Raw genomic sequence first — 17492 nt, forward strand, 5'->3', positions numbered from 1 at the left:
AATTAAACAAAAAATGATACCAACAATGATAAACAAACGGATTCATATAACTTATATTGCAATAGCACCTAGGAAATGGACTCCATTGTGGTAGGCTCTGTACAAAAATATAACAAAGACGGTCTCTGCCCAAAAGAGCTTACAAAATTTAAAATGAGAGTCACCCAGTAAGTACAACAAACAAATGAGAGAATCACAGGCTCACAAGTGAGATTATCATAATTAAGGCTACGATTTGGTCACGGCAGTCATGGATTCCATGACTTTACTGGACCTCTGTGACTTCTATGGCTTCAGGAGGCAAAGGTGGGACTGTGCACCCCAGCCCTGCAACTAAGACTGGCTGGAACCAGTACCCTGCAGTCCCAGCTCTGCGATTTCCACCAGAGGCTGCAGCTGGGGCCGTGTGCCCCAGCCCTGCAGCATCCTGGGCTTGGCAGTGGCCATGCGCTCCAGCCCCACAGCTTCCACCTGGGGCTGCAGCTGGGGCCATGTGCCCAACCCGGCGCTTCTGCAGGGGGCTGCAGCCAGGGGTGTGCGCCCCAGCCCTGTGGTGTCCTGGGCTTGGTGAGAATTGCAGCCGGGGCCTGTGCGCCCCAGCCCGACGGCTTCCCCAGGGGACTACAGCGGGGGCCATGTGCCCCAGCCTGGTGGCTTCCCCAGGGGGCTGCAGCCAGAGCCGTGTGCCCCGGCCCAGTGGCTTCCGCAGGGGGCTGCAGCCAGGGCCATGCGCCCTGCCCAGCAGTTTTCCCGGGGGCTGCAGTTGGGGCTGTGCACCTCCTTGTGGCATCCCAGAGCTGGACCCCCTGCTGCGGCTGCTGGAGCCAGGGGGGCTCGGCCTGTTAGTTCCTCCCCGATACCTAGCCTTACCCCCCCACGCCCCAGTTATTTTTAGTAAAGTCACAGATACGTCACAAGCTCCGTGAATTTTTGTTTATTGCCCATGACCTGTCTGTGATTTTACTAAAATAACCGTGATAAAATCTTAGCCTTAATTATAATCAGTGTCATAAGCAGTGATCACAATGCACCAGCCATCTACCCACCACTCAGTTTTGCAGACATCACAGCACAGATGGATTTTACAAAGAAGTTTAAAGGAGGATAATGTTTTGGCTTTGAGGGTTTTTACAGGAAGCAGCTTCCACACATGTGGGGCAGCATGGGAGAAAGCACGATGGTGCATACTGGGAAGTTCCACAAATGGGCAATCAAGAGTGGTGTCACTGGTGGAGTCTATGTCCATAGCATGTACGAGATGATAGATAAGGCAGGGATAGGCCTTAAAGGGACTTAAAAGTGATGACAAATAGGCTGTGCTGGACTAAGGTGGAAAAATTGGAAAGAGTCCAGCGGAAAGCAACAAAATTGATTAGGGGGCTGGAGCACATGACTTATGAGGAGAGGCTGAGGGTACTGGGATTATTTAGTCTGCAGAAGAGAAGAATGAGGGGGGAATTGATAGCTGCTTTCAACTACCTGGAAGGGGATTCCAAAGAGGATGGATCTAGACTGTTCTCAGTGGTACCAGATGATAGAACACGGAGTAATGGTCTCAAGTTGCAGTGTGGGAGGTTTAGGTTGGATATTAGGAAAAACTTTTTCACTAGGAGGGTGATGAAGCACTGGAATGGGTTACCTAGGGAGGTGGTGGAGTCTCCTTCCTTAGAGATTTTTAAGTTAAGGCTTGCCAAAGCCCTGTCTTGGATGATTTAGTTGGGGATTGGTCCTGCCTCGAGCAGGGGATTGGACTAGATGACCTCCTGAGGTCCCTTCCAACCCTATGGTTCTATGATTCTAAGGTGGAGCCAGAGGAAGCATATAAAGATGGGGTGATAATGTCAAAGCGAGGAGCCAGGAAGATGATTTTTGCAGCAGTGCTTTAAATGGATTTAAGGATTCCAGTGTCACAAGCTTTCCTTTTCTAATCTGCCTTTCCCTGCCATAGAGGTACATTGTCATTATTCATTATAATAGGATTGTAAGCTCCTCAGCGCAGGAACCTGGTCTTTTGTGTCTGCGAAGTGCCAGGCACACTAATGATGCTATACATAGTAAGGAACAACATTATTTTCGCCTACCTGTATGATCACTGCTGCCTGCCTCAAGTTCAAGAAGTGCCTTCTCTCCAGTATAGCGTGGAACCAACGCTGCAGTAGAGTAATCCTCCGGAGCACCTCCTGGTGCAGCAAATCCTGCAAAAGCTGGCGCTCCCGTTCCTTCATGAAAACCTAACATGCAGCACATGAGGAATGAGGATAATGTGTGTCATGCTTCCCCAGCCACAAGAGACATGAGTTAATGCCACAGACATCTGTATCTGGAATGCTCTCAAATGAAGAGCTTAGCATTTGACTTTACTTTGGGATACTTATGAAAGTTTTCTGGACAGTTACCTACAGTATGTGGCTGTGAAATGTTGCATGTGTATCACAATATATAGCAGCCGATAAGTAAATTCCCTTTCTAGAGTGAGGAGATAACTGTCATAACAGTAAGTTAGGGAGACAGGAAGAAGAGCTGTGTGTAAGCTCAAAAGTTTGTCTCTCTCCCCAGCAGAAGTTGGTCCAATAAAAGACATTACCCCAGCCACCTTGTCTCTCTAATATTCTGGGACCAACACAGCTATGAAAACACCGTATAGAATAGTAAGTTATGTGACAACGCGTGGAGTGATTATTGGAGGCTAACTTGTTTTAAATAGCATGATCAGACCATCCTGGCTTCACAGAAAGCAACAATCTCTAGTAGTTTGTGTTGTGTATGACATGATTAAAACCCTTCTCACTTAATCTATTTCCTTTTGGTAAAGTGGGACAACAGTCATGTCAATGCAAACATGTATGAAAACCAAGTTACCACATACAGGCAGACTTTGTCAGTGCAGAGTCTGAGCTGTGTGTAAACATTTACCATTGTTCTCCCAACTTGATAATTGTCTGGACTGAGCTTTATTTTCCTGAAGAAATCATGGATGTTGTGCTTAGATGGGCTGATTCCTCGTGACAGTAGAACATGGAAATGGTCCACAAAGTCCTGTAAAATTAGAAGCCACCAGAGTTAAATTCTAAGGGCAGTGCTATGTCACTGTTACATAACTATTTGCTGGCCAAATGAGGTATGTTTTAGTAAATTAGCAGAAACGTAACTAACATTCAGGAACTGCAGAATTCAAAGATTCCTTCATCGTTATAGATTCATAGATTCCGAAGTCAGAAGAAATCACTGTGATCATCTAGTTTGACGTCCTGTATAATACAGGCCATGGAAATTCCCCACAATAATTCCTAGAGAAGATTTTTTAGAAAAACATCCAATCTTGATTTTAAATGGTCAGAGCTGGAGATTCTACCATGACCATGGGTAAATTATAGTTCTGGTGGCTTTCGGGGTTGTCTGAAAGGCAAATAGGAGATACTGCAGTGTCTGCCTCCAGAGGAACAACCAGGGATTCTGTGAAAATGTGCAGTGAATCCTGAGAAATGATCATTACAGGAGGGATTTACCAGAACCAGAGAGTATCTCAGAAAACACAGAGCTTCACAACAGTTACCATTTGATGGTTCAAACATCAGACTTGCTAGAGTCCTTAAAGATAAATACCCCCAAAGTAAAAAAAGGCTCAGGTTCCCTACACAGGAACTGATAGTCCTTCCTTCTCACAGCTTTTGTAACAGACATGACAGTATTCTCAATGCCAAAAATCCATTCGTTTTACTACAGGAAACAAAGTGGGTTGTAGCTGCTGATGAAAGAACCACACACAAAGAAAAATTGTTGATAAAACCATCATGTAAAAAGAAATATTTCCCTTGAATAAGCAAATCTGTGTGAACCAAGGCACCCCTCCGCCCCCCGGTGCTGTGAGGTTTGGGAACTTCTACATGATGGCTAAATGCATTTAGCACTAGCAGATTCTGGCAGGAAATGCCAGCTCCCTGAGTTAGGGCTGACTGGCCTGAACAAATTATCTTCACTGAAAGAAACAAAAACAGAAACAAGCAACAGGAGGCTTCCCATATGAGCTCATTCCTAAATTAAAGAGATTATCTGGCTCACATTTATTATGAGAAAAATCCTCCTTATAGCGATCTCAATAATAAAATATTAAATTAAGAAAATATGAATGAAAAAAGATTCACTTAAAATAAAATCGTACCCATAACTATTCCCCTTTGTTGATATGGCCAAACTATAGTTTAGGCAGAATTCTGCTTGGTTTAGGAATAGGCTCAGTTCTACACTAGAATTTAATTTCTGGAAACATGGATTTGACTCCTCTTAGGTCACAAAGTGGTTGAGTGAATTCATTCTAGCTTCTAATGGACACTATGGTCTTGATTTTAGATGTCTGTGTGCAACTGCGCATGAAAATTAGGTACACATTTTTGTGCAAACAAATGCATGACTGGCAGTTTTGGTTCAGAACTAGAATAGCTGAGGCTCTGCGAGTTAGAACTTAGGTGCACTGGCAAAGCTGGCCTAGCACATTACCACACTCCATGCCTGGCTCCCAGCTACTGATATTATTCACTCACTTCTATGAACTCTAAATTCACCCGCATTTAGAAATAAGGGTGTGTGCAAAAAATGGGCCACCTCAATCTACCAGGATATGATGTTTTAACAGAAATGAATAAAAGGTAAAAGCACTTTGTCTAACCTGGAAGGAATATTTGCAGCTGTACCCAGATTGCCGAATTCGAACTGTCTCCAGCATTCCTGTATATCGCAGCTGCCTAAGCACCAGGCTGTCACTGAACCTCAGAGGGAGCTGAAAGAGGAAAAATGGACAGACAATGTTACTTCACCCAACCACAAACACCTCATGAAACTCATGAGTACCTAGACGTGGAAGTTGATTGATGTTATGACATGTTTTTGTGTGACACACATGTTGCCAATAGTACAATATGGACTTCTAGCAACTTGGGCAAGACCACTAACTTTTTTTTTTTTTATCACTGAACATGCATTGGAAGAAAATGGCTTTCAGGCATTACTGATCTGGCTGGATTTAAAATGGCGATCTAGTGGAGATAGACTGCATTATCCCACAAGCCAGCCAGCTTCATTCCAGCTTTGTTTATAAATTTACAGTCCATGATACCAATTCATCTTCTACAAAATGTAATGGAAAAATGTTATGTACAACTAAGTTAATTTGAATAATGAGGTTTATTATGAAAGTATCTTTCTTTTTTCAATTAAAATTTCATAGTTTTTTTTAAAATTAAAGCTGGAAGGCTTAGTGCTCATTCATGACAGACATGAATTCCAGAGCTTGTAAGAACGTCAGAGGAGACAGCTCAGATTATTATTTATATGATGACCAGAAGGGTCATTGTGGTTTATCAACTAGGAATAAAATTACACACAAACAATACCACCATACATGTTTAACAATGATCTCCACACTCAGACTCATCCAGGAGGTCCTTTTTCTTCTTTTCAGACAAGCATATCAAATTTACACCATGAAGTATTTACAAGTTATTGTGGATTTTACCCAGGCACTTGAGAACTAAGGGTGAAACTGCATCCTAATAAACCATTCATGCTGCAGTCCAGCAGCTGTTCTGTGAGAGGACCTTTCTTATCAAGTTTTGGGATTTCAATGAAACCCCAATGAGACATTGTGACACATCTGTATATTGGAAGGGGGCAGCGTGTTTGTTGTTTGTGGTATCTGAAGCAGCAATGATTAGCTACGGTGTACCCAAGCACCACAACTGACAGGGTTCATGTTAAAGAACCGTCAAAACAATGAAATCATACACCACAGTATCTGGAAACAACATAATGAGAGCAAGTCAGAGTTTGACCTTTACCTCCAATTTTATTCACTTCAGTGAGAGTGGGATGGGTGGTTAATGTACACGCTGAGAACAGTGTTTTTGTTACCAAGCATTTGGCAATGATAGATCTTTACCTTTTCAGCATTAGATCGAATGCACTTGACAAAATAAGGCTCTGCTTGACCAAGAGTCTCCATCAACTTGTTGAGGGATGCCTGCAGCAGAAAATAAAACTTAAAAGCTGGAAAAGAGCCAGATGTGACAAACATTTCACCCATGAGAGGAAATTACTAATTTAAGAACTGTTTGACAGAGGAGAAGTCAACTAAAACACCTAAGGGGAGTACATTTTGTTCAAGTCATTCAGCACCAGCTCCATATACATCTCTAGATATGCTAAACATGTTAAACTTTGTATCAAACATGCAGATATAAAGACAAATCTTTTTTTTTTTTACATGAATAATTACCTTCAGGAATAGCAATGGCAGCTCATGTGACCTGTACTGTACATACTGAGATAGGATAGTTTCCAGTCCCACCTTGTACAGTTAGACATCAGGTTTTCAGTACGAAAGGGAAATGAGCTTTGAATTTCACTTTGCAATTATATATATTTTACTGGGAGGCCCAAGAGAATTATCAGAGGGCTGTGGGGGACAGCATAATCATAGATCTGCTTTGCTGGTTTTCAGAAATCCATTATTTGGAGAACATTACAGTGAAAATGAACAACCCATTTCCTCCAAAATCTCCCTAAACATCTGACTCTGCCTCACAGGTTTTTCTTGTACTGGAATCAGAGTAAGTTATCACTGGTGCATGGTCTTAAAATAGAGTTGGCTGCTTTCTTTCAAATCAATTCTCGCAGTTTGTCAGATATCCTTTTATCCAGACTAGCCTCCCTTTCTTTCATATAGCTCCATTTATAGTGAATTCCTTAGGCACCGAGCATTGACCTTTTCATAGAATGCTCCTGGTCAGAACTGTTTTGAACATGATAGATTTTCTGCCATATTCTTTTCTCAACTGAGATGCAAAAAGCGGTGGATTCTGGATGGTTAGGATTTCCTGGATCCATCGTGTACTTTTTTCTAGACTTTAAAGAAGATGGTTACTCACCTTTGTAATTGTTGTTCTTCGAGATGTGTTGCTCATATCCATTCCAGTCAGGTGTGCGCGTGCCGCATGCACGTTCGTCGGAGATTTTTACCCTAGCAACACCCGGCGGGTCGGCTGGGCACCCGCTGGCGTGGCGCCGCTATGGCACCAAATATATACCCCTGCCGACCTGCCCGCTCCTCAGTTCCTTCTTGCCGGCTATTCCAACAGTGGGGAAGGAGGGCGGGTTTGGAATGGATATGAGCAACACATCTTGAAGAATAACAGTTACAAAGGTGAGTAACCGTCTTTTCTTCTTCGAGTGCTTGCTCATATCCATTCCCATTAGGTGAATCCCAAGCCTTACCTAGGCGGTGGGGTCGGAGCAAGAAACTGCAGAATGCAAAACTGCTAAGCCGAAGGCTGCATCGTCTCTGGATTGCTGCACCAGGGCATAATGGGAAGCAAAGGTGTGTACCGAAGACCACGTAGCAGCCCGACATATCTCCTTAATAGGCACTCGGGCTAAGAAGGCAGTCGACGAGGCCTGGGCCCTGGTAGAATGTGCAATAATATGACCAGGAGAGGTATGCGCTAGATCATAGCAAGTCCGGATGCACGCTGTTACCCAGGACGAAATCCTCTGAGAAGAGATGGGCTGGCCTTTCATCCGGTCCGCCACTGCAACAAAGAGTTGGGGCGTTTTGCGGAAGGGTCTTGTACGGTCAATATAGAAGGCGAGCGCCCTACGGACGTCAAGCGAATGTAACTGCTGCTCCCTATGAGATGTATGCGGTTTGGGGAAGAAGACTGGGAGGAATATGTCCTGGTTGAGGTGAAAGGCCGAGACTACTTTTGGGAGGAACGTCGGATGTGGGCGTAGCTGCACCTTGTCTTTGTGGAACACCGTGTACGGTGGGTCCACCATCAGAGCCCGAAGCTCAGAGACTCTCCTAGCCAATGTAATGGCCACAAGGAAGGCTGTTTTCCATGATAAGTATAGGAGTGGGCAGGTTGCTAATGGCTCGAATGGGGGGGACATAAGTCTAGTCAGGACTAAATTGAGGTCCCAGGAAGGGGCGGGGCGACGTACTAGGGGGTATAGATGCTCCAGGCCTTTGAGGAACCTCGAGACCATAGGGTGGGAGAAGACGGAGTAAGCTCCTTCTCCAGGGTGGAAAGTAGAAATAGCCGCCAAGTGCACTCGCAAAGATGAGATAGCGAGGCCTTGCTGTTTAAGATAGCAGAGGTAGTCCAAAATAGTGGGGATGGGAACCTCTGTAGGTGAGACATTTCGCGTTTGGCACCAGCAAGTAAACCACTTCCACTTGGCTAAGTAGAAGGTTTCCTGCTACCCAAGAGTATCTCTGGAACCGGTGCAGAGCAGCGTAACTCCGATTGGGTTAACCATGCAGGAGCCACGCCGTTAGATGGAGGGATTGCAGGTCTGGGTGGAGAAGCCTGCCGTGGTCCTGCGTTATCAGATCCTGATGAAGGGGCAGGGGGATCGGGCTGGCTATCGAGTGGTCCAGTACCGTGGTATACCAGTGTTGTCGGGGCCATGCAGGGGAGATCAGGATCAGTCGAGCCCTGTCCCTGTGAAGCTTTACGAGAACCCTGTGCACCATCGGGAAGGGTGGAAAGGCGAAAAGCAGGTGGTTCGCCCAAGAGATTAGGAAGGCGTCCAATACTGAGCCCAGGGCGAGACCCTGGAAGGAGCAGAACCTCTGACACTTCCTGTTGTTGCGGGAAGCGAAGAGGTCTATGTGGGGAAAACCCCACTTCTGGAAGATGGAATGTGCAATGTCCGGGCGAAGTGACCACTCGTGGGAGAGAAAGGATCTGCTGAGATGGTCTGCCAGAGTGTTCCGGACCCCTGGGGGGAAAGATGCTACACGGTCTATGGAGTGGGCTATACAAAACTCCCACAGTTGGATCGCCTCCTGACAAATGGGGGAGGATCGAGTCCCTCCCTGCTTGTTTATGTAGTGCATTGCTGTTGTGTTGTCCGTGAGTACTAGAACACAACGGTCCTGAAGATGATGTTGGAACGTCTGGCAGGCGAGGCGAACTGCTCTCAGCTCCCGGACGTTTATGTGCAACGCCAGCTCTTGAGAAGACCAGAGACCTTGCGTGCGACGATGGCCTAGGTGTGCTCCCCAGCCAAGAGACGACGCATCCATCGTCAGGGATACTGAGGGCTCTCTCGGTTGGAACGGCATTCCTGCACACACCAGGGGAGATGTTAGCCACCAGTTGAGGGAGCCTAAGACGCTCTGAGGAACAGTGATGACCATGTCTATGGGTCACTGCCTGGACGGTAAACCGAGGTGAGCCAGGTTTGAAGGGGACGCAGGAGTAATTTGGCGTGCTTGGTTACAAAAGTGCACGTGGCCATGTGACCGAGAAGGCTGAGGCAGGTGCGGGCCGAGGTCGTCGGAAAAGTTCGGAGGCTTTCTATGACCGAGGCTACTGCCTGAAAGCAGGGTAGTGGAAGGCAGGCTGTTGCGAGTTTTGAGTCTAGCACAGCCGCAATGAATTCTATTCTTTGAGTGGGCACTAGAGTAGACTTCTCTAGATTGATCATCAGGCCCAACCGCTCGAATAGGTCCGTGATGATGGCAACATGCCTGGTAACTTGGGCTTCGGAGGTCCCACGAATAAGCCAGTCGTCTAGGTAAGGAAAGACGTGTATTCGCCAACGACGGAGGAAGGCGGCCACTACAGCCATACACTTTGTAAATACGCGCGGGGCAGTGGAGAGGCCAAATGGAAGGACTGCAATTTGAAAATGTTGACGGTGAACCATAAACCGTAGGTATCGTCTGTGCGGAGGGTAAATGGTGATGTGAAAGTATGCGTCCTTCATGTCGAGAGCAGTGAACCAGTCTCCGGGATCCAAGGACGGGATGATGGTCCCCAGGGACACCATGCGGAACTTCAACTTTTTCAGAAAGATGTTGAGACAGCGCAGGTCCAAGATAGGTCGAAGACCTCCTTTCGCCTTGGGGATTAGGAAATATCGGGAGTAAAATCCCTTGCCTCTGAACTCCTCCAGCACCTCCTCTATAGCTCCGATAGAGAGGAGCGTACAAACCTCTTGCCAGAGGAATTGCTCATGAGAGGGGTCCCTGAAGAAGGACGGGGAGAAAGGGTGGGAGGTAGGGGGTGAAATAAATTGCAGGTGGTATCCAGACTCCACTGTGCGTAGGACCCAACGATCTGAGGTTAATTGGGCCCACGCAGGGAGGAAGGAGGAAAGGCGGTTGGAAAACAGGAGGGGATCCTGGGGAAGGACTGATGCTCTGCTCTCGGGCGCACCTTCAAAAGTTCGGTTTTGGTCCCGCTGATGGTTTGGCGGAATCGTTATTCTGGCTCCCTTGGGAACCCGATTGCCGTCTGCGGTTCCCGCGACCACGCCTCCTGCTAAAATCTTGTCGTGGTCTGGGTGGTGGGTAAGGGCACTGAGTTTGGGTACGGAAGGACCTCCGTAGGGTTTGCGGGGTATGCATCCTGAGGGAACGCACGATGATGCGATTGTCTTTGAGACTCTGGAGTCTAGGGTCCGTTTTCTGAGAGAAAAGGCCCTGTCCATCAAACAGAAGGTCCTGAATAGTGTGTTGCAGTTCAGGAGGTAGACCTGAGACCTGTAACCATGATATTCTCCGCATCGTAATCCCCGAGGCCACGATTCTGGCCGCCGAGTCAGCAGCGTCGAGGGAGGCTTGCAGGGAAGTTCATGCTACTTTCTTCCCTTCCTCCAGAAGGGCTTGAAATTCCGGGTGGGAGTCCTGTGGGACCAGTTCAGCGAACTTACCCACCGATTGCCAGGTATTATAATTATACCTGCTGAGCAGGGCCTGTTGGTTGGCTACCCGTAGCTGGAGGCCCCCGACGGAGTAGACTTTATGCCCCAGCAGATCCATCCGTCTAGCCTCCCGCGATTTTGGGGCAGGGGCTTGCTGTCCATGGCGCTCTCATTCATTCACGGATTGAACGACCAGAGAGGAGGATGGGTATATAAGTATTCGTACCCTTTAGAGGGTACCGTGTATTTCCTTTCCACGCCTCTGGCCGTAGGAGGGATAGACTCTGGAGATTGCCAAATGGTGTCCGCTTTGGCTTGGATGCAATGGATGAATGGCAGAGCCACGCGAGTTGGGGCATCTGCCAAGAGTATGTCAATGAGCGGGTCTTCCACTTCCGGGACCTCTTCCACCTGGATGTTGATATTTAGGGCGACTCGCCGAAGAAGGTCCTGGTGGGCTCGGATGTCGATCGGGGGTGTGCCCGATGACAAAGTGCCCGCCACTGCCTCGTCTGGTGAAGAGGACAACAGACCCGGCACGGTTGGCTCATCTAATAACTCCGGTTCCGGAGGAGCATTAGGGTCCGGGAGCACCTGAGGGTCTGGCGCCAGAGCTGATTCATCTGTACCCGTTGGAGGAGGGCGGCTAACAGTGGCCTCTGGTGCACGATGTTCCGACGGGACGGAACGAGGTGGAACCATGGGTTCGCCTTGGGCCTGGTGATATGCCCAAGGCGTCCAGAAGGACCACTGAGGTGCTTGTTCCAAGCCCTGAGCCTCCTGGAGGACACGGCTCTGCGTTTCTGAGTCCCCATATGCGGCGCTATCTGCGTGTGAAGACTGAGATGGGTGCCATGATGGCCATGGCGGAGGAGAGAGTGCATGAGGAGCTCTGTGAGCATGGTACCAGATGTCGTGCCGTGTCGGAGAGCGGTACCGGGAGTCGTACCGGTGCTGAGAGGTTGACCGGGACCTGCGACCGGTACGGTGCCAGGAGGTCAACCAGGATCGTGAGGCTCTATGGTGAGAGCGGCTGCGGTGCGAACGGTGCCGGGAGCTGGACCACCGTCTGGAGTACCGGTCTGGAGAGCAGGACCTTGAGTGGTGCCGTGAGTACGACCGGTACCGAGAAGGAGAACGGTACCGGGACTGCGAGCGGCATCTAGATCGGGATCGGTGACGAGATCGGGAATGCTGTCGAGACCTCGACCTGGAGTGGTGCCTGCCTGCGGCGTCGATGGAAGGTGGCCTGATGAGGGCAGGCTTCCCTGTTGACGCAATAACCCGCACCGGCGGTGCCGGAGTTTGAGGCAGGGAAGGCTCCGTCAGGGCAATCAGTTCTCTCACCGTCGAGAAGGTCTCTGGCGTGGTGGGAACGATAAGCTCTACCGAGGCGTGTGCCGGGGAGCTATCCTGCTCCGGACTCGACGGCTCTTGCATGGCCGGAATCAATGGTGCCGAATCTGCCAGTGCTGCGGCAGTTGTTGGTGCCGGGCGACTCGGCTTTGGCTGGTGCTCAGACTGCGGTGCAGATATCGGAGCCGCAGGAGCTTTAACCTTTTTGGCACATGGGGAGAGGGAGCGGTGCCAGGCTGGCTTCTGTGCTGGTGACGGCTGGTGCCAGGGCATCTTGGCGGTGCCGGCACTCTCCGGTGCCGATGGGGCACTTCTCCCCGGCGTGGACTGTGAGGTACTCGGTGCCGAAGATGGAGGGGTGAGGGCCGTCTCCATTAGGAGCTGCTTAAGACGAAAGTCCCGCTCCTTTTTAGTCCGCGGCTTAAACGATTTGCAAATCCGGTACTTATCTGTGAGATGGAATTCCCCCAGGCACTTTAGGCAGGAGTCGTGGTGGTCTCCTGCTGGCATCGTCCACCGGCAGGCCGAGCACGGTTTGAAGCCCTGTGAACCAGGCATGATCCTGGGCACCAGAAGAGGGGAAGGGCTAATCCCCAAGCCTCTGAACTATATACACTAACTACATTAACAAAAGGTTATGAAAAGTATTAATTACTACTATGAACTATAAAACTATATACACAATAAGAACTAGAACAAGTGAATAGCTAGGGAAGTGGAGATCAGCTGAGCCGCGCTCCACTGTTCCAACGACCGACACGGGCGGTAAGAAGGAACTGAGGAGCGGACCGGTCGGCAGGGGTATATATTCGGTGCCATAGCAGCGCCACGCCAGGGGTCGCCCAGTCGACCTGCCAGGTGTTGCTAGGGTAAAAATCTCCGACAAACATGCACGCGGCACGCGTACACCTAATTGGAATGGATATGAGCAAGCACTCGAAGAAGAAACATTGTTCTAAATAACTACCCAGTAGAAGACCAGCATTAACCCATCATGCAGAGGCTTTCAGATCTACTCTGGGCTTGGGTTGAGTGACACAGATTCCATCTAGAGAGCCCTCTAGATTCATTCTCCTAGAGGCACAGCCTGGTCACACTAATGCTCTGGCAGGCCATTTGGAAGGGTCCCAGACAAACTCCATCTCATTGCTCCCGCCACTCACTGGACCAGCATTTTCTGTGGAAAACATATGACCTCATGTTGTGTGGAGAGGAGTGACTGTTTGCATGGAAATTCCATGTTGACAGTTTGAAGTTGGCTCTGCTTTTATGTTGAAATTTGTAACAAACATGGAGCACTAAATGCGCTGAAATTATCTCTTATTTTTGCATTATTTGAACAATTTACTTAATACATGTACAATATATAACTTGATTATTATTTATTTACAAGAATGTCTCTTAATAAAATATCATTCCTAATCCCTCCTCTAAACTCACTACACTGCCTAACTACTGTCTGTAATGAAGTGTTAATCCGCCCCCCCTCACCCCCCCAAAAAAAAAAGTTTACATGAAGCTAAGGACAGGCACGCAATCATTTTGCTTTTTGTTGAATTCCATTTTCATATCCTTCATCTACACATTGGCTATTCAGATTGCAAGCTCATTGAAACTGTGGCCTTGTCCTCACATGTATATGCAAAGTTCCTAGCACACTATTGGCATGATCTAAATAATGATACATCCCAATGTCAGTTAATTATGGGGATGATTTGATTCTAATAATACAGATGCTCTAAAAGATATTCTGTTGTGTATTTATCGTATGTATTATTATATGCATAATATATATTGAAAGAGCTATTAGGCATCATAACATCTTTTTCCCCAGGCAGAGAAGGACCCAACCTGTTCAGTTATTTCAAAGACTAACGATATGTCCACACAGCAACCAGGGGCTAAGAAGCTGTTTCACTGCTATGAAGGCTTCTAGGCTTGGGCTGGAGCCCAAGCTGTAGGACCCTGTGAAATGGAAAGGTCCTAAAGCTCAAGCCTGAGTCAGCTGACATGGGTCTGCCGCTGTTCTTTCTTTGCTGTGTAGACATACCCTTAGATTTCCCCCAATTTCTAAAATGCACCTACGGTCCTTTTGCATCTTTGGAGCTATATGCAGCTGTATGTGATTATGTGCTTGCAAAGTAACTCTTAAAAACAAACAAACAAGCTGGTTTTTCTCAGAATGAGCACAATATACTGGCTGCCTCCCTCTTCCCCTCTGGTTCTCACCCTGGAAAAATGCTGGATATCACAACTCTGATTTCATTTAACTTGCACAAGACAGAAGTATTTGCTCATGAAAATAGTCTGGTGCAAACCTGCAAAAAAAACTTTTTATCAAGAACACTGCAATAAACCCAAGAAAGCATGGGCTTGGGTCACACAGAGGAAACACAAATGTTTACCGTGTCACATTTTGGGTGACAGATTCTGCTTTGTGTCTGCTACCCAAACAGCTGCTCTATCACTCATGGATTTCACAAATACCTAAAACTGATTGGAATCCCTTAGGCTATGTGCCTCCGAAAGTCAAGGATAGAGTAGCACAGATGCACCCAATGAGAGGCAGGAGGAAAAAGCTAAAAGGAAGACTGCTATTGCACTGCACTGACTCAAATGGTTTTGAGTCACAGATGTCATTATCACAGACTACTGTAAAAGCAGCAACTTCTTTGAACAGAAAAAGTGGGGCAGAAGAGTAAACATAATAAAAAAATCAAAAGAAAATGATGCTATGCTCCTTCTTTCCCTCCATTCTGTTTACAGAGGATTTCATGCTACGATGACAATGAGCCCGTCATTTTTATTACAGTATGAATGTGGCATGATTTAGTCTCTCAAGGGGAATATTAAATTCCAAACTGGATCAGGGATGAAATATGCAATGCCTTTTTGTTTGCTTAGAACTAACAATTACAAGATACTCAAGTGATCATGATGTTAACTTTTCTAGCAGAATACACATGGAAACAGGATATGGAGTTTATTTAACTTGTTGTCATTGGAGCATTTTAAGGATTCTTGGTAACCATGTATGTGACTGCAGTTAGAAAATGACTGCTCTATCATTGCAAAAAATTGGCTGGGGCACTGTTTGGGAATGACAGCACAAATGGGGAGAACACTATTGTGATTCTGTGTATAGAACCACTTGGACCAACTTACATTGCTTTTTATTATCTGTTCATGGTGTTTTACTGGTAAATACCTAAAATCTACTTCTTCACTTCCAGGGAGTGAAGCTGTGAACATGCAAGCCAGCTGAGGCTTGCCTTTTTGTATATTCCGTTTCTCTGGGATGGGAGGGACAAGGGCATTTGCTGCATTCATATTTTGTATAACATGTTTCCAGAAATTAACTAATTCCCAGAGAAACATTTTTGAAATGATCAGGATAACTAGAAAATGCTTTCTATAAACTAGACCACATGCCTGATTTTAAATGAAATTTGTTCTCTCATACTACCACACACTTGTGCATGTGTCTCGAGACTTGACAGTTGCAGTTCCAAGACTGTATCCACAGAGACAAGGCTGGAGAAGTTTTTTTTAGCTTCAGTTACCCAAAATGGCAGGTTAACTGGTGCAGAATAGTGACAGCACAAAAAATGCTGGCCTCAATCCCATCTCAAAATTCACATGCATTTCTGGAGCTAAAGCAGCAGGGTTTTCCCTTCTGGGCTCTTCCAAGGAATTACATTCTAACTGGCACGAACACAAACTGACCTTGAGAAACGCATCATGCAAATAATTACACTTTTTTTAAATACCACCATTTTCAGAATTCTTCTATTGATGGATTCCCCAGAGAAATCCCCATAAATGGGCCTGTTTTCAGAATTAGGTGCTAAGCAATAAGACGGGTATAAAAACCTGTGCTCCATCTGTGCATATGTAATTACCACTATTTTCTCCTGTTGCATTTTAGGGGTTTGCAGTTCCTCTCCCCAAAACTGTCATGTTGCATTTGAAAATAGAATCAGGGACACCATCTGCCCTTTTTTCAATACAAAATTAAATGCGCATGGTGATAGAGCCAGAGATGGAAGTAGGTCGCATATGTGTGTAAGAAAAATTAGGGAACTCGGAAAGGCAAGGACATACCCCTCAAAAATCATGTTAGATATGAAAAAGACCAGGGACTAGTCCATCCCATGGTCAATATAAGATTGCTCCCTACAATACTTTTCAGATTGTTTTGTCCCTCTAGTTTATCATCCCTGAGCAATAGGGTTTCCACTACTTCCCTTGGAAGATTACGTTAGTCTAAAACCCCAATGTCTGGAAGTTTTTCCTGATAGGCTGCCTCAATCTTACATTTCTTATTTTCATCCCACTGCTTTTTGTTATACTCACCCTAAGTAATCCCCCTTCCTCAGTATTTGCATCCTTTAAATATCAGTAGACTGTTATGTCCCCTAAACATCATTGCTTAGCCAAGCTACACATACTTATCTGTTTTTGTATTCTGAATAGGGTAAAAGAGGAGAGTTCTGTGCCTGTGAGAACCATCCTTTGCACCTTGAGGACCCATGCAAGTGTTTGTTTTGAGTGCACCCACGACCAACTCTTTCTTCTCTTGTGCTTCGTCACATTTGGAGTAAACACAGTAAATTACCTGGAATTGTGCACTGATGCTGGGTGGTTTCTTCTTCTTATGGAGGTGGAGAAGAGACTTTGTAATGCGATCGTGCAGTGTCAGGTTAGTTAGGTGCTTGAGAGATTTCACTTCCAGCAAGTGCTGCCAAAAAACCCAAAACAAACCAAGAGAGTTTTTATACAAAAATAACTTTGACTACCTATGGCCTGCTTTCTCCCGCTGTATCGCCATTCCCGCTATCCCATAGGGCTCCCCTTGGGGTGCCGACCCTATGCAATGCCCCCTGCAAATATCAAGGGAACAATTCACAACTGGGAATTTTTATGGTAGCCACTAGGCTGGTCACTGTACAGACTATATATAAAGTCCCTGCTCCAAAGAGCTTACAACTGAAACACGGACATAACACAGCAGGTTTGTGTAGACCACAAGGAAAGGGTTGTGGGAGGGGGCTGATGAGTGACAGTCATAGGAGCATGTGGCTTGTAGATTTGCTCCTGTATGTGCATAATTTTCAGGACTCTCTGATGCTCCAAGTTAGCAAAAGTTTAGAAGAGTCTATTTAGGTTTAATGCATGCTGTGTGTTCATATATGGTATGATGCTGGCAGACCAATTGCCATCTCATGAGAAGGACCCCATGTCTCAATTGAACACCGAGAACTACAGAGCTGGAAACAGTCTGGCTCAACTGTGTTAGTATTATTAAAATAGGTATTAGGATTCTCAGAAAGCGTTTAGACCTTATTGAATGCTTGTGAGTTGCTGCACGCATTAATCTGACTTAAAACATCTGTACCCCATATTGTAAGGCTACTCATAAGCATTTG

At 46.5% G+C, this 17492-nt stretch overlaps 1 protein-coding gene across 7 annotated transcripts in view; it reads right to left on the reverse strand.

The window, feature by feature from the left end:
- MYO9A (myosin IXA) overlaps positions 1-17492 on the reverse strand; it is a 455555-nt gene that overhangs the window by 56881 nt on the left and 381182 nt on the right. For all 7 annotated transcript variants that reach the window (XM_030576852.1, XM_030576855.1, XM_030576857.1 and 4 more), the window contains 5 exons: positions 16682-16804; positions 5933-6013; positions 4664-4774; positions 2914-3036; positions 2082-2231 (listed from right to left, as the gene is read on the reverse strand). In XM_030576852.1, coding sequence (XP_030432712.1) covers positions 2082-2231; positions 2914-3036; positions 4664-4774; positions 5933-6013; positions 16682-16804 — 588 coding nt within the window. The remainder of the gene's footprint in view (positions 1-2081; positions 2232-2913; positions 3037-4663; positions 4775-5932; positions 6014-16681; positions 16805-17492) is intronic.

Source organism: Gopherus evgoodei, chromosome 10 (assembly GCF_007399415.2).
Source record: "Gopherus evgoodei ecotype Sinaloan lineage chromosome 10, rGopEvg1_v1.p, whole genome shotgun sequence".
NCBI classification, from domain to species: domain Eukaryota; kingdom Metazoa; phylum Chordata; order Testudines; family Testudinidae; genus Gopherus; species Gopherus evgoodei.